This window comes from Caretta caretta, chromosome 25 (assembly GCF_965140235.1).
Source record: "Caretta caretta isolate rCarCar2 chromosome 25, rCarCar1.hap1, whole genome shotgun sequence".
NCBI lineage: Eukaryota > Metazoa > Chordata > Testudines > Cheloniidae > Caretta > Caretta caretta.
Genome location: NC_134230.1, coordinates 7,302,669 through 7,328,514, shown reverse-complemented (window position 1 = coordinate 7,328,514; position 25,846 = coordinate 7,302,669). Strand labels below are relative to the sequence as shown.

At 52.6% G+C, this 25,846-nt stretch overlaps 3 protein-coding genes and 1 long non-coding RNA gene across 10 annotated transcripts in view; 2 read left to right on the top strand and 2 right to left on the bottom strand.

Annotated features, from left to right (window-relative positions):
- The window catches only part of FZR1 (fizzy and cell division cycle 20 related 1), a 29,618-nt gene extending 15,610 nt beyond the window's left edge, over nt 1-14,008 (top strand). For all 4 annotated transcript variants that reach the window (XM_048831064.2, XM_048831062.2, XM_048831063.2 and 1 more), the window contains exons 7-14: nt 3,200-3,383; nt 4,019-4,084; nt 5,829-5,931; nt 6,659-6,843; nt 7,821-8,054; nt 8,157-8,261; nt 9,188-9,280; nt 10,374-14,008. In XM_048831064.2, coding sequence (XP_048687021.1) covers nt 3,200-3,383; nt 4,019-4,084; nt 5,829-5,931; nt 6,659-6,843; nt 7,821-8,054; nt 8,157-8,261; nt 9,188-9,280; nt 10,374-10,415 — 1,012 coding nt within the window. In that variant the 3' untranslated portion in view covers nt 10,416-14,008. The remainder of the gene's footprint in view (nt 1-3,199; nt 3,384-4,018; nt 4,085-5,828; nt 5,932-6,658; nt 6,844-7,820; nt 8,055-8,156; nt 8,262-9,187; nt 9,281-10,373) is intronic.
- Nucleotides 1-25,846, bottom strand: part of LOC142070093 (uncharacterized) — a 270,503-nt gene that overhangs the window by 36,622 nt on the left and 208,035 nt on the right. The window lies entirely within an intron of this gene.
- TEKTIP1 (tektin bundle interacting protein 1) lies at nt 15,573-23,585 on the top strand. The gene is made up of 4 exons (XM_048831075.2): nt 15,573-15,809; nt 16,588-16,820; nt 20,200-20,325; nt 20,911-23,585. The coding sequence occupies exons 1-4, from the start codon at nt 15,661-15,663 to the stop codon at nt 21,051-21,053; spliced, it is 651 nt and encodes a 216-aa protein (XP_048687032.1). The 5' UTR covers nt 15,573-15,660; the 3' UTR covers nt 21,054-23,585.
- LOC125627191 (uncharacterized) overlaps nt 22,210-25,846 on the bottom strand; it is a 32,697-nt gene continuing 29,060 nt past the window's right edge. For all 4 annotated transcript variants that reach the window (XM_048831067.2, XM_048831070.2, XM_048831069.2 and 1 more), the window contains one exon: nt 22,210-23,765. In XM_048831067.2, coding sequence (XP_048687024.2) covers nt 23,750-23,765 — 16 coding nt within the window. In that variant the 3' untranslated portion in view covers nt 22,210-23,749. The remainder of the gene's footprint in view (nt 23,766-25,846) is intronic.

Here is a 25,846-nt window from a genome sequence, read left to right as displayed (position 1 = left end):
AAGGCAGGTTTGCAGGGCTGCAGCCAGGGAAGGCAGTGCTGGCAGCTGGGAGGGGAGGCTGTGGGCAGGGAATCATGGGGAGGTTTGTGAGGCTCTAGCCAGCTCTAAGCCTGCTTGTGGCTGGTGCTCGGGATGTCTCAGTGCTCTCTTCTCTGCCACATCCCTGAAGGCATGTGTGCAGGGCTATAGCTATAGCCAGGGAAGGAAGCACTGGGATGTGCCAAGCCTGAGCCACTGGTACCAGGGCAGGGCACAGCCTGGAGAGTACAGTGGTACCGTGCAGCCCCTTGGACACACACACACCCCTGCTCCCATGAAAAGCGCGGCATCCTCCTCCCAAACAGCAGGCAGATTTGCAGGCCTACAGCCGGGAAAAGCATGTCAAAAGGCTGTCCGAAAGCAGCATGCCTGTTAGTATCTGAATCCTATTAACATTTTACTCTAATGAGACAGGATTGGTCCCCAGCAAAATGTTGCTATTAACCAGAAGTTGTTAATATCAGGAGTGTTATTAAGCAGCCTCCCCTTTTTGGGCATGTGATTACGGTCGGTGCAGGGGCCACACGGAGATCGATCAGTCAGGGCAAACTGCAAAGGATGGGGCAGACAATCCCCAAAACTGGTAGTTTATTCTTATAATTAGATTCACCAAGCTAGTAACAAAACAGCTTCTGTAATACCACACTGGTTACCCAGAAGCTAAAACACAGTTCCCCTTAAGCAATCCAGCCCTGGGCTCCCACCCGGAGAGCCAAATCCAATATAGTGAAGATTACTTAAAATCTTATTCACCATATATAAAGTTCTACCAATCCCAAGAGACCAGACACATTACCCACCAGGTCAATGAATATTTTAGATCTTACCCAAAATACATTCTTACAGCCAATTCTTATTAACTAATTTAAGTTTTATTTTAAAAAAGAGACAGTTGCTATGGTTAAAAGATCATTATACATACAGATTACTCCTTGGGGAATTCTGCTCCCCAAAATTCAAAATTATGCGCACAATATTTTAAAATTCTGCAAATTTCTGCATGTGTCATTTGTCAAAGTAACACAATATAGTCACACCAGTTTCAGTTATTTTTGGTCATTTATTTCAAAATACCTGTCAGCGAGTATGTGTGTAACAATACAGACAACAAAAAAGAGTCAGGAAATGTTTTTTGAAAAATAGATTCCTTACTAGGCATAGTAATACAGAACTCTGAGTAGTAATTCATTTAAACTATAATACAGAACTGTATTTCTCGCACCCCTCAGAAGCAGTGCAAAGGGTTGGAGGAGTCGGGGATAATGGAGGAGCTGAGGGAGAGGGAAGTAAATTGTTGGGAAGGAGCCTGGGTGTGAACTGGGAGGGTTGTTGGGTATGGCTGGGAAAAGTATGGAACAGGTTTTTTGTGGGGGGTGGCGAGGAGGGATTGTTAGGGAGCTTCCCCGATGCAGACCCTGGTTGTCTCCTAGCCTCTCCCATTCAGTCAGGCACGTCTGCTCCTGTCCACGTGTCCCTCCACCCCCACTCAGACACCACCTCCTCACATCCCCATGTGGCCCTGCACCTCCCTCCCCCTGTGGCTCTGTGCCTCCACTCCCATTCAGCCCCTGCCCCAGTCTGTCCTCTTCCACTAGCCCTTATGAGCCCGTCTGACCCCCTCACCCAGCACCCATGCTGTCTGTTTCCCCATAGTCCCTGTCTCCTGACAGGCTCTGTGAAGAAGGCAGGCTCTTTCTCTTCTCTAGCTAGCTGGGAGCTGCTGCTTTGTTCTATTGCCACATCGCCCTCTGGTGGGCAAAAGGTGGAACTGCAGCAACATTTCAACGGAAGCGTTTTTCTGAACAAAAAATTAAAAATGTGTGGCTAATTAATTATGCACATGCACAATAGTGCAGGATTTCTCCCAGAGTAAGATATGAATAAAGTTCTCAGGTCAGTTTCATAGCAGAGATGGCGAGCTGCTCATTTGTAAAAGTCCTTTTAGAATCGGTTCAATAAGTTAGTCCATATGTAGAATTCCAGGAGAATTTGCAAGGATAGTCCAGGGCGCACCTGGAGACCTCAGTCTTGTGACTTGAACTTCCCCTGACGAAGTTTGAGCAGATCTGAGATGAAAAAGTTTCAGGCCCTAGAGTTATTTTATAGTTCTCTCCACTAGGCTACATCTTGACAGCAAACATCACAGCAGGCATTCCTTGGATGAAGAATAGGTAATATACATTGTTGCTCTGAAGTAAATCTGTTTCTTAAGTCACACACTAGTAACTAGCTGCATTCATTAGCATAAGGTAGTTAACCATTCAAGCAGTTCATAGACCGTCTACTACAAACTTCAAAGAAAAATGTAGACAATGATATTAGTACACCACAAGTTTCCTCTAAATGTTAATATTCCTTTTTGATCTCTTAATCAATAGAATATAGTAACAGACAAGAACAGAAGTTTATCATCTACAAACTCATTAGATCACATTGATAAACTTAACAGATATATGTAAACACAGACAAATACAGTTAGTATCTACTTCTAATTCTCTGACAATATAGGTTTACATTTAAAAGAATTAAGGCTATATCTACACTACAGACTTTACAGCTGCGCTGCTGTGAGGTCTCCCGTGTAGCCGCTCTATGCCGGTGGGAGAGAGCTCTCTTGCTGGCATAATTAAACCACCGCTAACGAGTGGCAGTAGCTATGTTGGCAGGAGAACGTCTTCCGCCGAGATAGCGCTGTCCACACCAGTGCTTTTGTCCGTGAAACTTATGTCCGTGATGGGGGTGGGAGGTTTCCACGTTCCTGACCGACAAAAGTTTTACTGACAAAAGTGCTAGTGTAGACAAAGCCTAAATCTACTTAACCTGGCTTTGATAATGATCTACAAGAAATAGCCCTGTTTACCATTTCAATACTCCTCTAATGTATTATTAAAGGTTGATTTTTGGGTCACTTAGCCTGCTGGTTGGTTAACCCTCACTGGCTCAGTGGCACAGGGCAGCTTCCCTCTTTTTCATTTTGTGTCCATTACTTCCCTCTAGCTGCTCACCTCAGTACTATTCCTTCGGAGCTGCAACCCTCCTATCTCTTTGAGTCTCTAAATTTCTCTAGAAGGGCAATGATCAAAACAGTAGGAATTTCTCTAAATCTCTTTGTACCTTCAAAGCCTCATAAAAAAAATCATGTCTCTATTTGTGTGAACAGTCAGAAGTTGCTAAGATCACCTCGAAAACCAACAAGAAAAATCTCCAAGATTCCTTTCAAAGTGCTGGATGCTCCAGAACTGCAGGATGACTTCTACCTGAACCTAGTGGACTGGTCTTCTCTCAATGTTCTCAGTGTTGGCCTTGGTACCTGTGTTTACCTATGGAGTGCTTGTACTAGCCAGGTAAGGCATGGCCCTTTCCTTGCAGCTATGGGAGAAAAATGGACAGCAGGTCAGTTGGATCGGCCTTTGTGTTTTATATTCTGCTGCCGTACTTTTTCCAGTACCCTGGAATGTACCATCTATGCCAGGAGTGGCCAGCCTGAGAAGGAGCCAGAATTTACCAATGGACATTGCCAAAGAGCCACAGTAATACGTCAGCAGCCTCCCAGCACCTCCTGCCCACCAGCAGCCCCACTGATCAGCACTTCCCCATCCCTCCCCGCACCTCCCGATCAGCTGTTTCATGTCATGCAGGAGGCTCTGGGGGGGGAAAGAGCGAGGGCATGGCAGGCTCAGGGGAGGGGTGGGGAAGGGGTGGAGTGGGGACAGGGCCTGTGGCAGAGCCAGGGGTTGAGCAGTGAGCCTCCCTCTGGCACATGGGAAAGTTGGCACCTGTAGCTCCAGCCCCAGAGTCAGTGCCTAGACAAGGAGCCACATACTAACTTCTGAAGAGCCGCATGTGGCTCCGAAGCCACAGGTTGGCCACCCCTGATCTATGTGGTGCAACATACTAGTGCTCTTAGTTCCAAATACCTAATCTGCTAGGCAGCTAATCTCTTTAGTCCTAATTTCCATTTTATTTCCTAATTTTCAAGGTGACCCGGTTGTGTGATTTGTCTGTGGAAGGCGATTCTGTGACATCAGTGGGCTGGTCAGAACGGGTCAGTATAATACTACCATACAGACCGTTAAGATATTCTTTTCAGAGATTCTGAGCACCCAAAGCTCCTGTTAACTTCAGTTGCATTTGTAAGAGCTCAACATTTCAGAACATCTGATCCTCAACGCTAGAGTCCGATAGGAATACACCGTGTCTCATGCTGGAGTGAGAACCACCTAGATTAAGTTCAGTGAGCAGCATCTGACCTCGGTCAAGAGATGCCGAAGAGCATTTCTCTCTCCTTTTTTGTTAAAGCCTAAGATGTATGCGCTTGAGGCATGTGCATCCTCCCCCTCCCCCTCAAAAAGAAAAGAAAAAAGCACCTTACCTGGATAGCAGGGATGGACCTGGACTGGTCTGTGAGTGTAGAACTGCCTCCTAAATTGACTACAAATATATCTGTATGTGAGTGAGCCGTGCTCTTAGAGAGAGGTTATGGTCTACTGCTTGTTCTGGAGAGATGGTCTGCATGAACTGATGTGCTTAGTGTCTTTGCTCCAATTACTCTCCGTAGTCCTGTCATGCCAGATTTGTCTTCCTTGTTCCAGGAAAGGCTTGGGGTAAAAGAGCCCAGAATCCTACTAAAAAGTCTCTTGTGAGGCAGAACCTCCAGGTTCTCTATTTGATGTTCTGCATAGTGCCATGAAATCCTGCCTGGCTGGTTGGTTGAGGCCAAAGTGATGTATCCCATTGCAGAAGAATTCAGCAACATTTCCCCCATCCTGTTTAAACCAATAGCTTCTGCGAACAGGTGTTCGCTGTCCCTTTAGCAAGCACTCAAATGGAGTTTAGAGTGGAAGACAAGGAGTCAAGACCGCCTCCTGGGTTCTGTTTCCAACTCTGCCAATAGCTCACTGTATGATGTTGGGCAACTTTTTCACTAGGAGGGTGGTGAAACACTGGAATGCATTACCTAGGGAGGTGGTGGAATCTCCTTCCTTAGAAGTTTTTAAGGTCAGGCTTGACAAAGCCTTGGCTGGGATGATTTAGTTGGGGATTGGTCCTGCTTTGAGCAGGGGGTTGGACTAGATGACCTCCTCAGGTCCCTTCCAACCCTGATGTTCTATGATTCTAAGTCACTTAATGCCCATGCCTCAGTTTACCCTATCTGTTAAAACCTCTTGGGGCTTGGGGGTGTAAAAAAGATGTAATTAGGTAATGATTGTAAAAATCTTAGCGGGCCTTGGGGAAAATGTGCACTAGAAAGAAGTGCCAGTATTATCTGTCTTTAAAAGGATCTATTGATACTTTTCAGTTTTCATTTCTACAGCAGATCTTAAGTTACTGCAGAAATTGCATCTTCATTCAACTCATTGCTGATGGACAGATCTTACAAGATGTGTTATCTCCAGGGATGATACTCCTACCCCCATCTGTTTGCCTTTTAGGGGCTGAGGGCTAGTCTTCACTATGGGGAGATTGACATTGCTGCAATCAATGCAGTATGGATCGATTTAGAGGGTCTAGTGAAGACCTGCTAAATCAACGGCAGAGATCCCAGAAGAGTAAGGGAAGTCAACTGGAGAGCGTCTCCTGTGGACATGGCACAGTGAAGACACCGGGATAAGTCGACCTAAACTGCGTCGACTCCAGCTACGTTATTCACATAGCTGGAGTAGCGTAGCTTAGGTCGACTTAGTCAATAGTGAAGACAAGCCCTCAGAATCTCTTGTGTGGCTCTTGGATCTCTTTGTACGTCTAGTTACTGACTTTATTGATTGCAAGTTTTCTTTTTGTGCATTTAGGGCAACTTGGTAGCAGTTGGAACTCACAAGGGCTTTGTACAGATCTGGGACGCAGCTGCAGGGAAGAAATTATCCATGCTTGAGGGTCACACAGCCAGAGTGGGTAAGGAGGAACAGGAGGCAAGAGGGCTGAAGTTTACCATTTGAAAGTGGCATTTGCTAACCTAGAAGAGGGATCCCTTGAGGCCATGTTAATATTGCAGTATTGCTATAATTTATGATCCAAAAGGGAGTGTGGGAATTGTCAGTCCTGTCCCACCCCTACACGCCATTCCTTCCCCAAGCCTTCTGTGAAATAGCTTTTTGTTTGTGTATAAGAGTCCTTTTAAATTACACTGGCCTGCTCTTGGGGGTGGTGATACTATGAATCATCACCACATACAGTTGCGGAAGGTGTTGTGTGATGAGGCATCCTAGGTGTGTTCTGTTAATACACCTTGTTGAATGTCATTGGTTTCAACTCTCCAGGCTGGCTGCTTGAGGATTCCAGTTCATCCTGCTTTTCAGGGAATAGCTTTTACAAGTAAGCAGTGTGGATTGGTGACCAGGTCAGGGGTTGGGAGTCAGGACACCTCATAAGTTCTGTTTTGATGACCTCACACAAGTTGTTACACCATTTGTGCCTCAGTTTACCCTGCTGTAAAGTGGGTATAATATGAACTCCCATAGGTTTTGTATATGTTAAAAGCTCTTCGATCTTCCAACAAAAGTTGCTCAAGAAGAGATTTGTGTAGGCCTCCTCTGGTTATAGTGGCTTGATACTTACCCCTAGGAATCCTGCACTGACAGCTGCATGGAATTTTCACTCTGTTCCTTTGCCTGCATTACAGGTGCTTTGGCATGGAATGCAGACCAGCTTTCTTCCGGCAGTCGGGACAGAATGATCCTTCAGAGAGACATCCGGACCCCCCCACTACAGTCTGAGCGACGGCTTCAGGGCCACAGGCAGGAGGTGTGTGGGCTGAAGTGGTCCACAGACCACCAGCTCCTAGCGTCGGGTGGAAATGATAACAAGGTAAAGTACTGATTGCTATTGGTGTAGGCCTTGGCCTCATCTCTGCACCTGCACTCCTAATCTTAAAAGCTGCCTTCTTTCAAAGATATGTCAACTTTTGAATTCTAGCCTCTCATCTGAAGATGCCTTTTTGTTACTAATGAGACAATTGACAGACCATCCATATTCCCCCCACCCCAATGTGGCTAAACTAGACTATCCTACAACTTTCTAGTATCTGTCTTAAGTAAAAATTAGTAGGGCAACTTAACTATCCTTTGTTGCTCTGAATGTGCTTGGGTACCTACACCTGTATGTTTGGCCTGAAGGATGTTAGATTTCAGTGAAGCTGGTTTAAACTGTCTCCACTTAAACTTGAAGTTAGGCAGTGTGCAGTGAAGGAAGTTTTCAGTTTTAGATAACTTAGTTTACACTGAAATTCCCTTCTGCACGTTTGTTTTGTTTTAGCAGGCACAACTCAGGTTTACTATTTACCAGCGAACAAATAATGGTTACATATGGTACCAAGAACAATTCTGAGAGCACCTTGGGATAGATTCCTGCACAATTAACTCCCCAGACACTGGTGTGATGGAATATACTGTATCCCAAGCTCTTTCAACTTCTTCTCTCTCTTCCATTCCTTTCCCACTGCCTGCCCACCCCCCACCGGTGAATGAGAACAGATTATGGCTGGATTATTTACAAAGTCTTGCATGTCAAGAGACCAGAGCACTGCACATAGCCCAAGTGACATGAGTTTGTAGCTCTTGGTCTAGCCCCAAAAGGATCCCTGAGTTGAGCAGGTTTGGCGATCCCTGAGGGAGAGGCCCCAGTACAGGAATCGCTAATCATTAAGATGTAGGTGCATTGGCTGAGCTGTGCAGGGCAGTCTTCACCAGGCTGGGCTTTAGCCGGTGCTGTCTCCTCGGTTTGGAGGGCAGGGGAGCCGAGGTTGGAGTTGTGTGTTAATTAGTCTTGTTTCTTCTCTCCACCAGCTCCTTGTGTGGAATCACTCCAGCTTGAGTCCTGTCCAGCAATATACAGAGCACCTAGCAGCAGTGAAAGCTATTGCGTGGTCTCCACACCAGCATGGTCTGTTGGCCTCTGGTGGTGGGACAGCTGACCGCTGCATTCGGTTCTGGAACACGCTAACTGGGCAGCCCTTGCAGTGCATTGATACTGGGTCACAAGTGTGCAATCTGGCTTGGTCCAAACATGCTAATGAACTAGTAAGTTCAACCATGGGGTTGGAGTCCTGCTGCTGAGCTTTCATGGATCAGGAACTGTCAGCGCTGACTCTCTCTTGTAATTCTTGTGTCTTCCCCCTACAGGTGAGTACCCATGGATACTCGCAGAACCAGATTCTCGTCTGGAAATATCCCTCATTAACCCAAGTAGCAAAACTAACAGGGCATTCGTACAGAGTCTTATACCTGGTAAGCTATAACCCATGCCCTTTGCTTAGTGATCTCTCATATTGGTTCTGCTGCGACTGGGTTGTGCACTGAGACTGAACCCAGACTGGCTAGTACTGGTATCTGCTGGTTCCTAGCTATCCAGGGTTTGGTTAGTGAAACAAACAAAACTAAACTTCACTGCACTCAACAGGAGCATTTGAGATTTGGCAGTCCCTGCTTGCTGACACTGGAGTGAGGGATTCTTCTGCACTGCTTGACAAAAAGTGACACACATTAACCTTTGGACAAGCCCCAGGTTGTCAAACTCCAACTCCTCTCACTTCTGAGGAGCACAGATACCTGGTACAGCAAACAGCTCTTAAGGAAATTTATAAAAGCCAAAAGCTTCTTCAGAGTTAGAAGACTTTTTTTAATCCTCCCCCTTATTCCACCTGCTATTTTTCCTCTTCATGGTTGTGCATTAAAACATTCAGTTCTGTTTAATCCAGTTCCATCTCTTGATAGCTATGTCTCTTACCTGCTTTGTTCTCCCTTTCATGGTACTTGAGGAAGCTTCAGCACAGAATGGGATCAGCTGAGCTTGTCTCATACTGTTTTAGACTCTGTGGCTAGTTCATTTGTTAACAATGTGTAGGGGGATGTTGGCATCTTAACAGCTTACTTCTGGCTTTATAAAGAGAGGTGCGATTCCAGAGATAATGTGAATGACCCTTGTGTACTCTATAGCAGCATAAACTGAGACTTGTTTCCATAATTCTGTATCTTACCTGTGGCAATGGTGATGAGGCAGAAGGAAAGCAAAGGCAGGTGGGCCTGGTTCACCTCCATTAGAGAGAAGGAATCGAACGTTTGTATTCTGGTGTGGGGGAGGCCTCCATTTTAAACTACCATTTAGCGACCTGTGAACATGTATTTTGAAGACTGTGTTTTCTCTCTTGCCTTAGGCGATGTCTCCTGATGGGGAGGCCATAGTTACAGGAGCAGGAGATGAAACCCTGAGGTTCTGGAATGTCTTCAGCAAAACCCGCTCAACAAAGGTAAACTCGCTAGTGTATGTGGATAGTTAGTTCCTGTTTCTGCGGCAAGCACTGCCCAGTGAGGGAAGCTGTGGATCTTCTATCCAGCTCTAGTCACTTGCTGTGTGACATTGGACAGTCACTTCACTGCTTTTGTATACCTCCACTACCTATGTGTATAATGATCAGACACCCAATGCTTCTCTCTTAGCAGCTGTGGGGATTGAGTCTTGATCAAATGCTAAGGGGTTTGTGATTCTCACTTGAAAGTAGTGATTTGTGAGGCCTCTGTGCACAGAATACGTGAAGTAACTAGCACAACTAAAGGCCCATCGGTCTCCATTTCAGGGTGGGTATCTACATTCTTAAAATTGAACTGTTGGTGGTTATGCTGGTGCCATGCCACACCACTGATTTTAAGTAGCAGTGGTGTAGGGTGTCCACCTTAGCCTGTTCCTTGCTAGCATTTTAATACACTGTTGCAATGTCATTTGTATACGTATTCTTCAGTTCTGGCACAATGGCTTTAGGAGACAGGATCAAACTCCCTTAAGTCTCTGAGAACTGTCACCATTCCAGAGATGACTTCTCAATGGGGGTCTGGAGGGCTCTTTTTGAAAAGTTAGTCTCCAGGCATCTTGAGCAGATGTGGAGAGATAGCAGAGGATGCCAGGAAACGAGATATTATGTGGAGGGACCACAGAGAGACAGAGACCAGCAGTTTCTTCATCTGGTTTCTGGTGGCTCTGCTGTAGGATATACACAGCAATCCCTGTTTCACAGAAACTTGTACTGCAAAACTAGCCCATACCATCTTCTGCCATGCTCACACTCACCGTGCACCCTGTATACGTGCATGGGCACAGGAAGGTTGATCTCTGACCAATATCAGACTCGGGCATGCTTATGAAGGTTTGCCCTCTAATGTTGGGCAAGCCCCAGACCATTTCCCTTGGCTTGGTTTGCCTCGAGCCCTGGCTTCGTGGCAGAAATGAGTGTGTGGGGGGATAGGGCTGAGGCAGTGTGGTGGAGCTGTCTGCGCTCAACTCATTTTCTCAGTGAATATTTAGAGTGGGGATCTTGGGTTCAAAACTTTTCTCTTCATTTTTTGCAGGAGTCTGTGTCTGTTCTAAATCTCTTCACCAGGATACGGTAAACTCTGTAATTGCACACCAGGGGACCCCGGCACGATGTGCCAGGAAAAAACCACTAACTTGGCTTGTATGGAACCTCTCGCTATCAACCAGAAGAGGGGAAGGGGAGTGCCAGTGGGTTTGGAGGCTGGACTTTCAAGATTCTTCTTAAATACATGATTGCGAACCATATTGGACAGTATTTGGGGTGGGGCTGGGAGGGTGATGCAATTATCAAAGGGTTAAGAATATGACATTCTTCATAAAGGGGAACAGGTGCAAGAGGGAAAAACTAAAGTATCTAATTTTATACATAGGGTAGAACTTGTGTGATGTGGACCATGATAAGGAAGACTAGGCCAAGGGCATCCCAACTGCTGCTTTGTAACCTCTGTGAGAGATGAGTATTGTGGGGGGTGGGATTTGTTTGTGAGGGGTTTGGAATGCTGCTCTGGGTTCTTCATCATTCTCTGACACAAGTCTGAGTTAGTCAGACTTGATCAAATTTTATTGGTGGGAGAGGACAAAAGTTAGAGCTGGGAAGAAGCCTCTCGAATGTAGAGTGGGTATTGTTTTTGCTTGGCACTAATATTCCAAGTAGAAAAAAGAACTGCTTATTTTCCTCAGGCACACAGTTTTCTCTTCCGTTTAAAGAAGTGACTAATACTTGACATGGACGTTCACCTAAGAGTTTAATTTTCAGCACACTTAGTATCTGGCTAAAAAAATTGAGCTGAGAATTTTTTAAAAGATTTTAACAGCAGCTGCCTCTTCTGAAGGAAAGATTACTGCACAATCCAAAGAGATTATTTTTTTAAAAAGAATTATTGATATTACACATTCAAAGCTGGTCTCAAGACTTTTAGTTTAATGGGGAAACAATGGCTTTTTTTAAAGACCCAGGAGTATTTATTTAGAGCTTTATGCTGTGCCAATTATTGCAGACTGATTGCTGCAGTGTCTTTCTGAGGACAAAAGCAGTTGAGATGGATTTAGAAAGACTATTGTGGATCTGTTTTCAAAGACAAAGGTTCTGTAAGATTGTTGCCTGTCTTCCACATGGGACGGAAGAAACATCATGTGTATGGAAGTCTGTGTGCGAGGGGTTCTAGGCAAGGGAGAAGAGTTGCTTTTTTTTTTTTTTTTAAACTTCAATTAGGTCAGAGCCAGAGGCCCATTTTTAAGTTTCAGGAAGAGAGAGATCCTGCCAGTTTGTTGAAATAATGCAGTGAGGTGTGATGCTAAGCACTTGTGTGTGTGTGCGTGTGTGTCTGTGTCTTGCTTTTAATTTAAAGAGACGCTGTTATGCTTGCAGCAGCCAGTTCCTGTCTACTTTGTACATGTGCCAATGCTCGTCTGCTGTGCATCGGGCTGTTCGGCCCACCCCCTCGCCTCCTTTTGTAAAATGTTTGGATGTAAGTGCTGCCTCTTTCTTCTCTTGGCTGGTGTGTGTGTGGTTGTGTATGTGTGTGTATATAGACCTTGTCCTCTTGTACATAGTGTGTAGGCAGATACCTTCTTGTGAAACCATACTGCCCGGGTTGCAGGGGGGGGAGGTGTGGGAGGCAGCTGCTTCTCTAGAGCAGCAGTGACTCCTTTAGAAAGGGCAAATTTCAGGTAGCAAGTCTGGCAAAGAGAATGCCGTGAACTGTGATTCCATTTCACTACAGCCTTGACCAAGCGTGCCATTTACAGCTAGTGCGTGGATGTTGGTCTCTGGGTGCTACAAGTGCTTCTCGAGGCTTGAGTGTGCCCGGAATACGCGGTGTTCCTTAGCAAAACTGACGGCCTTGGAGCTCTTGAAGCCAAAAATGGGACCTGCATATTCCCATCACCTCCTTCCCACACTCCTCCGAAAAAGCGTTTCATCACAGATCCGCTTTACTCTGGTTCTCTCCACAAAATTCTGAGGCACTGTAAAAATGTTCTGCAATGGCCTCCTGATTCCTCTCTTGCTGCTTGTTACATGTTTGGCATCCTTAACCATCACATCGCTAACGCACTGAGGAATTGTTACCCTGTCGGATCGTTAAGCCAGGCACGCATGTCTGAATTGAAGGCATCACTTGCAGTGAAACATGGTCTGTCACGGGTGCCTGTTCCACCCCCTGGGGCAATTATGATGGAGAAAGGACCAGAGGAAAGTAATGCATGTCTTAAATCAGTGACTGGGAGGAGGGGGAATATGGCTGCAAGTTACTTCTGTGGCTTAGTTTCTCATTTGCGATCTGTGCTTTGGGATAACTGTTCCCCAGACCCCTAGCTCAATGTCCAAACCACCCACCAAACGTTTTCCTCCTGGAGAAAAATCTTTAAATGGAGAGGAACCAGGAAACCATCCCTGAAAGGGGAGTAAATTTGTCTCTGCTCAAGCTGTGTAAAAGTGCTCACTTAATGAGGAGAGAAACTCGGAAGGTGTCTGATGGTGTGTGCAGGTGTGGTGGGGGGCGGGAAGGAGAGGTACAGGCTAGGTTGTGCAATGGTCCTGGTAACTATACTGACAGTAATCCCCTCTGCCCGCCCCAATACCACAAGCTGGAGAGGAGCAAGCTTTACTGTTTGTCAGGCATGTGATCAGCCTAGGCTTGTGCGCCCTACATCAGAGAGCCACCCTTGCTGAAGCAGCTGGTAAAAGGAACATTCGAACCCATGGTGAGACGAGCTTTGCTTTTTATTGGGGAGGATTTGCTTTGGAAAGGAGAGGGGAGCAGACCCTCCCCTTCCTTTAGGCCTGCAGCGTTGGGTTTGGTTTTGAAGTAATCCCCAGGAATATAATGGGGCGTGGAGGGAAATTAGAAATCTAGATGCTCTGGCATCTGTGCTGCGGTTACGCATGGGAGCTTTCTTGTGTGTTGCACTGAAATCTCAAGCAGAGAATTGCATTCGACAGAGATCTTGGTCCAGAGGGAGCATCCTTCAGTAGGCTCAATGTGTCATTCTCTGCTTCTAACAACACGCCCCTTATTTCTGTCAACGCTGTTTCAAAACGATCGCGCTCCTAATCCTCCCCCTGCTCGGAAGGCTGGGCTAACGCCTGCCTTGGGAGCAGGACAGGTTACTTTGTGTTCTACTGTTCTGCTTAGCAGGGATGGATAGTTGATTCCTGATCCCATAGCTGGTTTATGGTTGAATGTATCGGCTACCTGGTTGGAGGGGAGGAGAGCAATGTTAAAGACCGTCTTTAGTGGACATAAAAAAATACCAGCACAAATTTCCCCGTTACCCATGCAGTTGCCAAAGGAGGTAGTTTGCTGGGGCCAGGGGAGTGTCCTCAAAAGGTATCTTTTGGGGGGGAGGGGGTGCTGGGGGCATTTGTATCTAGAATCTCATGTATGCAACTCGTGTGAAGCGATTGGCTGTCTGGAGTGTGCTCAATAGTGTTGTAAATGGAAGAAGAAAAACTTGCGTACACTTATTTCAATGTATGAACCATAACGTTTCTGACTTGTACAGTTCAGGCAGTTTGAAAGGTCTCCCCAGAGTTTATGCAGGTAAATTCTAAGAACTTGTGGCATTGTTACATATAATGCATCATATGGTGGGGGGGGAATATAGAGACCGTTGTAACTTTTCATGTAAAGCAATGTAACTGGCATTAAATACATTGTGAATTTAAGCCTGGTGTCACTTTCTTTAAAGCTTCACGTGAAACTTGTGAGTGATGTTATGCTTTAAAGTGCTATGTGGATCCTGGGCTGACGTTCCGAGTCCCGGTGCCCCTCCAGTGGGGCTTCAGCCCTGTGGGAAGTGCGCCTGGACTCAGGGCTTCAGCCCCACGCGAAGCACCTTGGCACTGAAGCACCCCCTTGCAGGGCTTGAGCCCTGCGCCTCTGTGAGCCCTGCAGTCCACTGAAAAGTCTCCAGATTTGGACTGGGGTCTATCTATTGACTACCCCCACTGTAGATGTTAAGCAGTGTTTGACAGAGGATTTTTGCATCCACCCTGCGTAAAGAAATGAGTGTCACTTGTGTCAAAGGAAAGATTTAAGAGACCAGATGGGCGATACTACTGGGGAAATGGGCAAGTGCCCTGGACAAGGCACCGCACACCGGGAGACAGAGCCTGTGTTGTGGTGGTGGTTGAACACTAAAGGGCGGGTGACATATTAAACAACGTCTGCAGATTAGTTGTAGCCTAGTGCATCCCAGGATATTAGACAGACAAGGTGGTAGTGGTCAGGTTATAGATGGTGAGACCTCCCATATTATCTCACCCACCCTTGTCTTACTAAGAATAGTAATCCATGCAGCTGTGTGCGCCAAGATGGGGACAACCAAATCCTCATGCTTCAGGACATAAACAGATCACAGGGGTCAGGAAGGAATGCTTTTCCCAGAGGTGCTGCTGGGCACTGTGTATAGATTGGGCCGTTGTCTCCCTTTGAAGGAAGAAGTGCAGATTTCAGTTTGCCCGTTGAGAGCGCAAGCGCCCTTTGTGGAGGAGAGAGGTTTGAAATGGCTGGCTAAAGCACCAGAGCTAAAGGAGGGTTTAATCTTCCCTTGTGAGTTGGTAACTGGCTCAAATACTTTGTGCTTGCAAGAGAGAATTTAGGGAGCTGATTGCTGCTGGAGTCCCCGTACCTCACTTTTCTCCTGTGCTTGGCTTGAGCTGCGCACTATCTGCCCTACTCTGATGGGTGTGATGCCGTACTAGGCGTCCTGTCTAGGCGGGTGGGGTGCTGCTGGGAGGCTTCTCTGCAGGAGGGAGGATCTTGTCATTGGGGTGAAAACTGAATTTCCTGCAGCAAGAAGGCTACCCAGCTATCCTGCCCTCCTGGCTCTGAGGGTTACTGACGGCAGGGGTCTGTGCGTTGCCCCACAGGCAGGAATGGATCAAGAAAAGCGACTGACCAGAAAGTGTCAGTCAGGTAGGCTGCCCACTGCTATAACACCCCCCCACACACACACCTTGGCGGGGGAAGCATTGCAAATCCTAGCAGCCCAGCCAGAAGCGTACATGTGTGGGGGGTGGGAGCTGAACGAGGCAAACTCACAAGGGTGTAATCGAGCCGGGGGTGGGTCTGTGTGTGTGTGTAAAAAAGCCGAGTCTGGCCAGATCGGATCCTAGGGCACCCTGCCTTGTTGTACTGAGAGGAGCCAGAAGAAGACCTTCCCATTCCCCCGGAGGGAATGGTCCTGAATCCCGCCCCCAGGGCGGCTGCCCTAAACCTGCCACTCCTGGCAGAGTCTAGCTGCCTCCTGCTTTGCCAGCCTGGTTGCTAGGGGATGGTTGCCATGCTTTGTGTTGGGCAACAGTAGCCCAGAAAGATGACTGGCAGCAGCAGTGAGCCGGCAGCAGCCAGGCAGGGGCAGCGTGGCCTGGACAAGGCGGGCACAGGGGGCATGGATTTGGAGGCAGACCGACCATATGTCCCTCAGGGGACGCTGGAGACAGACTTCCCGACACCACTGTACAGGTGAGAAGCTTGCCGGCGTCCGACCGCAGGTCTCTGTCTCTTGTAATACCTGGAATCCCTCGCTGGCTGGTGGCAGTGAGAAGCGGGGCTGGGAACCAGGCCCTCCTGAGTCCCAATCCCAGCTCAGTCACTTTGCCTCTCTGGGCCTCAGTTTCCCTGGTGGTAGAGTGGGGATGATGATCTGCTCCCAGAATGCAGTGAGGGGGTCTGTGACGGAAGGTGAGTAGCACTGAGTCTGCCAGGCAGCCAAGCTGGCGCCAAGAGGGAACCAAAATACCTCTTTGGTGGGGATGGGAAGCAACCCTGAAACCAACGGTCTGCTGTACCCCTCACTGCTGGCTGTTCTCCCTCATTACCAGGTTCTCAATGGACCCCCTGCCCCCATTCCATGTAAATCTTGGGCTCTTGTATGTTGCGTGTGGCTGACAGGCAGCCTTTGCCTTCTTTAGACAGCAGTTGGTTACTCACTAGCATGTGCGTGTGCCCTCTGACCCCTGGCCAAACCTAGGACACGTGTGCGCATGCGTGTTCTGACTGCTAGCTGAGCCCATGTGGGTGTCCTAGGGATCCCCCATTCTCCACTGTGGGAAGCAGCTTTCTCTGAGCTCCTGCCCCAGCTCGCTGAGCCCTGACCCCAGCAGCCTGGCTCTGAGTTCCCTGCGTGCGCTCCCTGGAGCAGGAGCCAGGTTGGCCCCACGTGTTCTCTCCCTGTCCCACTGGCCAGGCGATCCCTCCCTCGGCGGGAGATAGTGCAGTGACGAATCCTTTCCGCCCGCAGTGACGAGTACCTCACGCTGCATGGGCCCCGCAATGCCCCCATCCTGAAGCAGGCCGTGCGTTGGAAGTGCACCCCCATGGGCCGAGATGCCATCTCCCAGACCTGGTACACGGGGCTGACCAACAGCGACAACCGAGACGCCTGGTACACGCTCACCAGCGGCCTGAGCCGCGAGGCCTACCACCGCTGGGCCCGCTCCCATGCCGAGAGGGAGCGGAAGACCTTGCCCCCTGGTAAGGAGGTGGGGCTGGGAGTGGGGGCCGCGTGCAGAGACGGAGAGCGCCAGTGTGCGGAACTCGAAACCCGCCCTCGGTCTCGTGTCCTGCACTCTGCCTGTCTGCAGATCGAGACAGTTCCCAGAGCCGTTTACCACAGCGGGACCCACCAGCCACTAAACCCTGCGGCTGCCCCGTGTCTGCCTGCAGCCCGCGGGAGCCCCTTGCAAAGGCCTGCACAGGGTGACAAGCCACTGTCAAAATGCCTCCCCTGGGGCAGGGCACCAGCCGCCTGCTTCCAAAACTCATCCCGTTGATACCAACAGCTGGCTCCTGTCATCGCCCGGGACGGTTCTGGGGAAGGTCTCACTCTGCAGATGGGCACGGTGCTGAGCAAGGCCAGGCGAGTTTTCCCACAATAGAGTGCAGCGCCAAGAACCGTGGGGGTGACCCCAGTGTTCCTAGCACCTTGCCCAGGGGAGTGCAGCCCCAGTGCGGACTCAGTAACTGGGGGTGAATGTGCCGGGTGGCTGCTCACTTCTGGGTCTTGCACAATGGCAGAAATCCTGGGTTCCATTCCTAGCTCTGCCCCCAACTCGCTGTGTGACATGTGGGCCAATCACCTAACCACTCTGTGCCTTGGTTTCCCTACCTGTAAAACGGCAGCAAGAGCTACCGGGCAAGGGAGTCATGATGCTAAATGTTTGTACAGCCCTTTCCATCAGAGGATCTCAAAGGCCGATAATGATTGATGATAAAGTTTAAATCGTATTTCCACGCCAGCCTCTCTGAATGCTCCCCTCACACCGGGTTCCCAGCCGCGGCTATGCTGCTCGGCACTGGAATCCAGAGGAGAGCAGGGGCCTAAACAGAACCTTCCTTGAGTGTCAGAGAGCAGAAAGCTTTCATTGGTGCTGTATTCCCTGAGGCATTGGGCTCTTGATCGCAGCTTGCTGGCTGGCTACTTATGTGTATTGTCCTTAAGACGCGTTTATAGGATGCTGGGAAATAGAACATTGACTAATCGTCCTTTTCAAAAATCTCTGCTAAGGCTTGCGGCGGCAGGGGACCGGCCTCGTGTTCTGTGTCCCCAGCCCCCAGCGCACAGAAACTGCGGTCACAGGCCCGGACTCCAATGGCATGGCAAGAAAACCCTGCAGCAGCGAGTCTGAGTCCAGGGCTTCAAACTCAACCTCATGCTCCAGGGCTGGAAACAACTGTACAGATACTCCCATTTGCCTTCTGAGACCCACCCCTTCGCCGGGTCCCAGAGCTGGAGCGGGAACGTCAGCACAGCTGTTTTCGGCCCGGGAGCGCAAACCCTGGGGGCACAGGGCTGTAGATCTGGCCTCTTACATGCACTGCCAGGTGGGGGTGGGAGGATTTGCAGTGGAGACATGCCCCAAGGCACTTCGCTAATTTAAAAAAAACTACTAATGATGTCACTAAGATGTGCTGAAAGAAACCTGACTGATTATCTTGCAGATTCTCCTCCTCTTGTTTGGCTAAATATGTGTTAAACACACGATTGGAGCAGCCATTTAATAATAGCCCCAACCAATGCCCTAAAAGCTCCGGGGGCTGTCTGCTGCCCTGTGTCTGCACAGCACTAGCTGCAGGGTAACGGGGCGTCAGGCCAATTAGCTTTCAGCCCAGTTCTGCGCTCGCTCGGCCCTGGCGTGAGTGCCGATGGGGTCGGTGCAACGGGGGAATCAAGGCAGTAGTTTTGTAGGCCACGGGAGTCTCATCTCTACAATGAATACAGAGGTGATGTGGGTAAATTCAAATTAATGGCATGGGGCATCTTTCCGTGCCAGGCTCCTTTAGGGAGTGAGCTGAGCGTAGCAATGGCAACCTGCCTACATGGTGAGTTTTTAGTGAGTGTGTTATCCTAGCACCTGGGACCCCACTGTGATGGGCGCGGGACAAACACCGACCAAGGGGACGGTCCCTGCCCTGAAGAGCTGACTGTCCAAGATGAGACCAGTGGCCTAATTGCTGTCAGGTTTTTTCTAAAGGAACGTCTTGAGCTGACCTTGATTCCCAGGCCGGGCCGATGGGACCCCCTCTAACCACGCGTGTGCGCTGGAGCCTGGCTAACCGGCCCTCGTGGGAGTGGGGGAAGGGATTGCTCCAGAGCTGCTATAGCCAAGGCCAGGGGAAATGCAGGATTTCCACAGAGGCAGCGTCAAGGCTGTGCCGTACACAAGCGAGGCTGTGGGCAGTGATTGGGGGAGGGAGGCCGAGGGTGCCCCAAGGTTATGGGAAGTGGGAGCAAGTTGAGGCTTTGATGCTCTGCATGAGTCACGCACCCATTGCTGCTTCTGCGCATTTGCCCCTTGTGGGAACGTGCCAGGGCCCTCGGGGGCACGTTGGGGAATCAGGGCCCTGCTGTACACTCGGGGTCAGTATGATGCACCAACAGTCCAGTAGGGGGAGCTCACATTCCTTGTGCAACAGCTGGAAGGACCTGGACAGCTGTGCAGGGAAGGTTGGTACCTGCGTTTTGGAGGTGGAGAAGGAGCTCTCCTCTGCACTGCGGCAGGAGGCCCCGGGGCCGGGACACCACGGATCAGGGCATGAGGCAAGTCAGCACGGACAGATCCATGCTGACAGATGCATGCTGACTGGGTGTGATGCAAAATTGCATCAGCTGGGCCTGAGTTTCTGCAATGCAGGGGCTAAGAACTCCCTCTGCCCCCTTGCCCTGGCTGATGCTTTGCACATGCCCCAACCTAACCCCCATCTTTCCAGAGCCCCGCTCCTCCCTCTTTGGGGAACGCGGGCTCAGCTTTGAAATCTCTTGCACTTCCCGTGAGGGTTGCAAGACACAAAGTCACTCGCTTGTGACCTCCTGGGAAAATCTCCTTGGGGGCTGAAATTTTCCATGCCAGGCCCTGTCCCCCTGGTGACTCCTTGGGATGTTTTGGGGAAATCAGTTTTCAAGTAACTGACAAGCTGAGGCAGTGGGGAGAGGGGCCAGGGAAATGTCTTTTCTATGCATTTAAAACCAGTATTTTGCACGAGGCTGATTGCAGTATGATTGAGGTGTGAAATGTTACCCTTTGCATGTGACGGTGCCTAACCAGCCAGTGGAACCCCTTGCCACAAGACATTAACGAGGCCCGGAGTTTACATGGTTACAAGAAAAGAATCACATTATTAAGACCAGCCAGAGCTGTGTTAAGTAGGATAAATAACTATAAGGCAGGGGAACCTGCGGGTTTCAAGGCACTAGCCCCTCGCTGACTGGCTGAGCTCAGCAGGAACATTGCCTGCTGTGAAGATCATTCCCATACAGTCTGTCGTGGGGTTTGCTGGAACATGCTTTGCATCTCCTCGATCCACGCCTGGGCCCCATCCCGGTGACTCTGCTCAGCTTGCTTTTCTCCAACAGCCTATGCCCAGCACCTGCGGGAGGTATCGTGGTATGACCCAGTGGTCCCAGCTCAGTACTTGGAGCCCAGTACCAGGTGGGGGGCCTTCCTGTGGAAAGACAAACCCATCCTCGGAAAGGAGTATGGTAAGAGCTTGTGGCTTTGATCTCTAGGGCTGGGGGGAGTGAGTGGGCAAAGCAGGTCACTGACTCCCACCCCCTACGGACCTTTTGCTGCTTCTGAGTCTTCTCCTTGTTCCCCCCTCCCCACACACTCACACAGGGGGCCCAGAGGCAGTGTGCTGGGGGACTCCTGGCTTCTGCCCTTCATGCTGCCATCAACTCCCTGCAAGACCTTGGGCAAATCGCTTTCCTTCTCGGGGCAGGGCTAGTGATCTGGCCCCTCCTTTGCTGGGGGGGCTGGGGGCGAGGCCCGGAGCAGTGCTAAGTCTCATGCCATTAGCCTGAGTATATTTGTAAAGGGGGAGGTGGATTCGGGTGCAGCTTGGCCCCTGTCCTGTCCCCATGGCCTCTCACAGGTGGGGCACGTCCCTTCTCCTGTCCCCCAGCTGCAACGCAGGGTTAAGACCCGCACCATCCCGAGCGCCCTGGGGAAGGCGTGTGAAGGGGCCAGCAGCGTTAAATCAATGGGCGAGGCCTGGCTGCTTCCAATGTGGTTCTCGGAGTCTCTCCCAGGCCCCCCACTCACTTGCTCTCTTCTCCCCTCGACAGTTGTCAACCGTAACCGTGCCAGCAGTGAGCTGAAGGGCCACGCTGGCTACGTCCCCTGCTTGGCTGCCCACAGGCCCGTCTTCACCACCCGGGACCTCCGCACCTGGCCGCTCTTCAGCGCCCAGCCCTCCACCGACCAGTAAACGCTGCTCTGCCACAGGCTGCCTCTGGGGGGCTGAGGGGAGCGAGTGGGGCTGCCAGGGGCTCTCCTGGGAGTCCTGCTGCAATGAGCCTGGCTCTGGGCTCGTGGCTGGCTGGGCTCGTGGCCAGCAGCCCTGGGGACATGGAGTACCCGTGGCAGGCCTGTGTCTGCGCAGGCTGAGCTGGCAGCAGGTCCTGCCCACCCATGCGCCCGCCTCCAGGGCTGTGCCACCCCCAGCAGGCTCCCCCTCCCGCCGGGAGCACACAGCATCGCCACACGGGAAACTCCCGGCTGCCTTCCCTGCTCTGCCCAACCCCTGCCCCTCGGCCGAGCCCTGGGGCCGGAGTGGGCGGCAGCCAGAGGGGTTAGCAGCGACCCCCCCCCCCCCCCCCCGAACTTTCGTTTCTGCCCCGGGCAGGCACCGGCGCTGCGTGTGGGCAGGGCAAGAGGGCTCCTGGCTGGTTGTGCTCCTGGGCTGGGCCCAGGTTCCCCTTGACATGCACTTACTAGGGTGCTCTCGGGCTCACCCATCACCCCTAGTCCCCTGGCCTCCCTTCCCCTGGCACAAGGTGCCAAGGGCAGAACCTGCTCTGGGCTCCTCCCTACACTGGCTTGGGGCCTTGTAGGGGATATGGCTGATGCTGGGCCCCCAGGCTTGCTGCTCTGTTCTTCCTCAGCAGCATCATTGCTGCCCTGAGCTGGCCGTGCCCGGGGCAGAGCTCACCCACCCTCTCACCCCTGCTTTGTTCCCGCTCCAGGCAGCCACAGGGGCTGACAACGGTTCTGCCCCAGCCATGAAAGGATGAGCAGGGCCAGCAGCTTCCTGAGACTATCCCCCTCCCTTTGGCCTCCCCCCCCCAAGGCCTCTCCTGCCTGGGCAGCTGGGTTTACCTGGCCCTCCTCCCCACCCCTGCTCTCTCAAGGACCCACTCACTCACCAGCGCCCCCATCCCTGGCTTCTCCCTGCCCAGAGCCAGTCCTGGGAGCCGGCAAGGCAGGGGCCCAACGTCCCCCGGGGTCCAGGCTGGAGGGTCCTGCTGCAGGGCAGGGGAATGGTAGGGATTCAAGTGGCCCCCATCCCGTGGGATCCATCTGTTTTGGGCTCCCAGCCCTCCCTGTAGGCCTAGAGCTTTGCTGCAGACACACGAGTTGGAGCATGAGGCTGACTTGTCTTTATTAACAACAGACCCCAGCCCTTTACCCCACCCTCCTTTCACGGCCCCGAGGGCTTGTGGGGGACGGACACAGGCAAGCTGCCAGGGTCGGCCGACAGCAGCACTGGGCTGTAGGAAATGGCTCATCCTGCTGGTTGAACTCCAGGGGTAGGCACAGTGCCCACACGGGCATGGGCAGTGTCTGGCGTTGCCCAGGCTGGGGCATGGCCCTGCGGTGCTGCCCCCAGACTCTCCCCAGGCATCACCTGGCTACCCAGACTCTGAGCGCTGGCCTGCAGCACTGGAGGAAGGAACTATGCCAAGCTCAACGGAGAGCAGGGGAGGGGCTGGCTAGTCTGGCCCATGGGGACAGGGCGCGAGTCTGACCTGGATTCTCACCCCAGCCTGGGGTGGGTGGCACCAGTGGGTGGGTTTGGGCCCTTGTTCTGCTCTTGGAGCCGGCTGGGCAGTGGGGTGCTGGGCTTGGTTCCTGAACGAACGGGCGGGGGCCATACCCCCTGGGTTCAGTGCTATGACACGGACCCCCAGCCCCCTGCCTGTAACTGACCGGAACCCATGGCCCACCCGCTGCCACAGTCCTCCCAGCAGCTGCAGGGGCTGTGACCAGTGGTGCTAGGGGACCCCCCCCACGGCTGTAGCAGCAACCTCATCTCCCCCAGGCCTGGCTGGGGCCCCTGGAGTCTGACAGCAGCAGCCCCCCCCAGCAGCCCGTGCCCGAAGGGAGCCCCGCTGGGGCCCAGAGCGTCCCCGTGACACTCAGTGCTGGAGGAGTGAAACGCCATAGGGAGGTCAGCAGGAGGCTTGTCCTTGCCTCTGGGGCCTGGCAGGCCAGCGCCCTTGCACAGCTACTGTGACAGCCATGCAGCTGCTCACGCGGGACAGGGCTCCCCTCCCGGCCCGGCTGGAGCTGTGATCTGTGTTCTCGCCAAGGGCCCCAGGCGGAAGCCGAAAACGCCCCTTTCCTTTTTGGCACAAGGACGCAGCAGCCGGACCGATTCCATCACGGTTTTGCTGCCTCAGCTGAGGGTTGCATGAAAGTTGCTTGCTCAGTGCAGTTCAATCCCTGCGTCCGGTACAGCTGAGGTTGCAAACCGTGTGGCTGAGTGGGAAGCCCGAGTGCAACGAAATCAGCTGCACCAGGGCTTCTGCAGGTTACCAAAGGGAAGCTGGTGCGCTATGAAACACAGCACAGGGGAGTCTTTAAGGCACAGCGTTGAAGCTCTTGACCGCTCAGAAGGAGAAGTTCAACTTGTCCTCTGCATCCGCACTGCTCTGTCTGCATTTCAGCAGCGAGGAGTGGTTCCTGGTCCAGGCCTTGTTGGTTAATTTCCCTCCCCCAGTCTCCTTAAAAATCAGCCCCAGCTCAGCTGAGGGCAAGACACAGCTCAGGATGGGGGGGGAGAGCTGATGCGTAGCCATGGGATTCCAGCCCATTTTTAAGGGTGGCATCTGCCAGCAGCAAGCCTGGTCCTTGGGGGGCACGAGGCTCTGGCGCTGAGCGCAGCCTGACTCCGCCCTGGTTTCAGGTCGTCTTGTATCTTCACATAAACAAGAGAAAACTGGTTAAGCAAATGAGCGGGGCAAATTACTACAGCGGTGGGGGCAGTAATATTGTGAAAAGACAGGCTGGCTCAGAGGGCACCTGGCGTGGGTTCAACCCCTCCTCCGTAAACAAATGGAATCGCCCCAGTTACTGGGGGGCCGAGAGCTGAAACTGCAGCCGACTCCCCCGGCAGGGGGTGGTAATGCCACCTTTCGTCCAGCTAACAAATCTCCCGGCAGGGTCCTGAGGCTGCGGCTGGAGAGTAACCCGAGGGCCAGCTGCAGACGAAGCATCCCACTGGTGCCATGCCCGCAGCCCACGTGGGCCAGGGCTCCTGGTGCAGCCGAGCCTGCCAGCCTCAGGCTAGTGGCTGCTCACAAGGTGCCACAATCGGGCGGGCTGTGGTGGCTGCAGGGACACGGCCTCCCAGCCCCTGGGGATAACAGCCCGGTCGCTTCCCATTGCTCGCTGCTGACTAAATGGGGGGTAATTACTGCTCCAGTGCCGACCCCAGCCCCGATCACAGGCGCTGTTCTCAGTCCCCCCTGCCTGCCCCCCACAACCCGGAACTGCCACTGACCAAGGGGCTGGCGGGGGGGGGTGATAAGTGCCCCCCGGTTGGCATGGAGCTGGGGGGACAGCGCAGCAGGCCAGGAGCAGGTCCAGCCTCACCAGTGGGGGCTCTGGGTGCCCCCTCGCCTTTGTTTCCCTACACGGTGATCGGGCAACCTCCCGTTAACCCCAAGCAGGTGGTGAATTGCACCCGGAGTGGGGGCCGTGGCTCTCTAGGAGGGGACGGGGAGGCAGAAAGCCAATTGCTCTGCAGCTGGGGCCCCCCTCACCCCATGTGAAATGAGCGTAAAGGGAACAGCAGGAAAAGGCCAAGCGGCTCCACAGCCATGGGCCCAGAGCCAGGGACTTGACACTCATTTCCGCCCGGTAAAGAACGAACGCAGCCTGCACAGCACTGACAGGAGCATGGCTGCCTGCTGCGCCCTGGGCCTGGGAGCCCGGACTCCTGGGTTCCATGCCTGGCCCTGCACCCAGCACCTGCCCTCCATAGGGCCAACAGCTGCAGGCTCCAGTGCGTCCTGCGTGCCCCGTACCTCGGCGCCCAGTGTCGGTCGCAGACCTGGGGCGGCTCCCTGCCCGTTTGCCTTTGCTGAGCCTCTGCCAAAAGCAGGGGTTAGCGCCCTGGGGAATCCTGCCTGCTGCCAGGGCGTCGGCACCCTCCCCCGTTCGTCCTGCCCCCTCTCAGAGGCTGGGCTGTGCCGCCGGGCTCCCTCAGCACTGCCCTGGGCCTCGTGCTGGTGGCTGGGGCTGCGACTGGGGGCTGCGTGTATCCAGTGGAGGCCCACAGGAGCTGGCGGATGTGGGAATACAGCACTGGGCTGGGGGAGCCCCCTCACCACTTCCTGGGGGCAAATCACTTCATCTCTGGGCCTCGGTTTCCTCATTTCCCCCTCCCCCTCCCTCATGGGGCCTGTGCCGGGCTGGGGGCCCTGCCCCGGTTCAGGGCCGAGAGCGATGGGGAGGAAGGGTGGCCATTGTTCCCTGCCAGGGCCAGGGCTGAGTTGTGGGTCCCAGCAGAGCTCCCAGCTGGGAGCAGGAGCCAGGCACGGGCAGGGGAGGCAGAGACGGGCTGGGCCGGGGGGAGGAATCCCCCCTGCTCCCCTGGGTCTCTCCCAGCGAACCCCACTCAAGCAAGGGGCTCCCGTCTCTGGCAGCTGCTCCCCTCCCTGCCCCCGGGCCTGGAGGCCCAAGTCCCCAGCTGAGCGTGGAGGGCACATTCAGCAGGGAACCGCCGCGGTGACCGTGGGACGGCCCCACCCCAGCAGCTCCTCCAGCGCGGCTGTACCGCCCCCCAGCCCTTCCACACTCATCTCCTGGGTCTGTACAGCCCCGCCGGAGGACGGGGCTGGGGGCGGTGTCCGGCACAGCAGGAGGGCAGAGCCCCCCCAGGTAACGTGGGCTGAGGCAGGGATGGGGAGAGCACTGGGGCCCCAGGCTGGGTGGGGAGAAGTCACGGGGGGAGGCCACGTGCCCCCCTTGGTGTCCCGCTTCCTTGGCTCGTCG

Coding starts and splice junctions, on each gene's coding strand:
- TEKTIP1 (XM_048831075.2), top strand. CDS start 15,661: ATGACTGGCAGCAGCAGTGAGCCGGCAGCAGCCAGGCAGGGGCAGCGT. Junction 16,821..20,199: donor GCGGAAGACCTTGCCCCCTG/GTAAGGAGGTGG, acceptor TTTCTCCAACAG/CCTATGCCCAGCACCTGCGG. Junction 20,326..20,910: donor CATCCTCGGAAAGGAGTATG/GTAAGAGCTTGT, acceptor TCCCCTCGACAG/TTGTCAACCGTAACCGTGCC.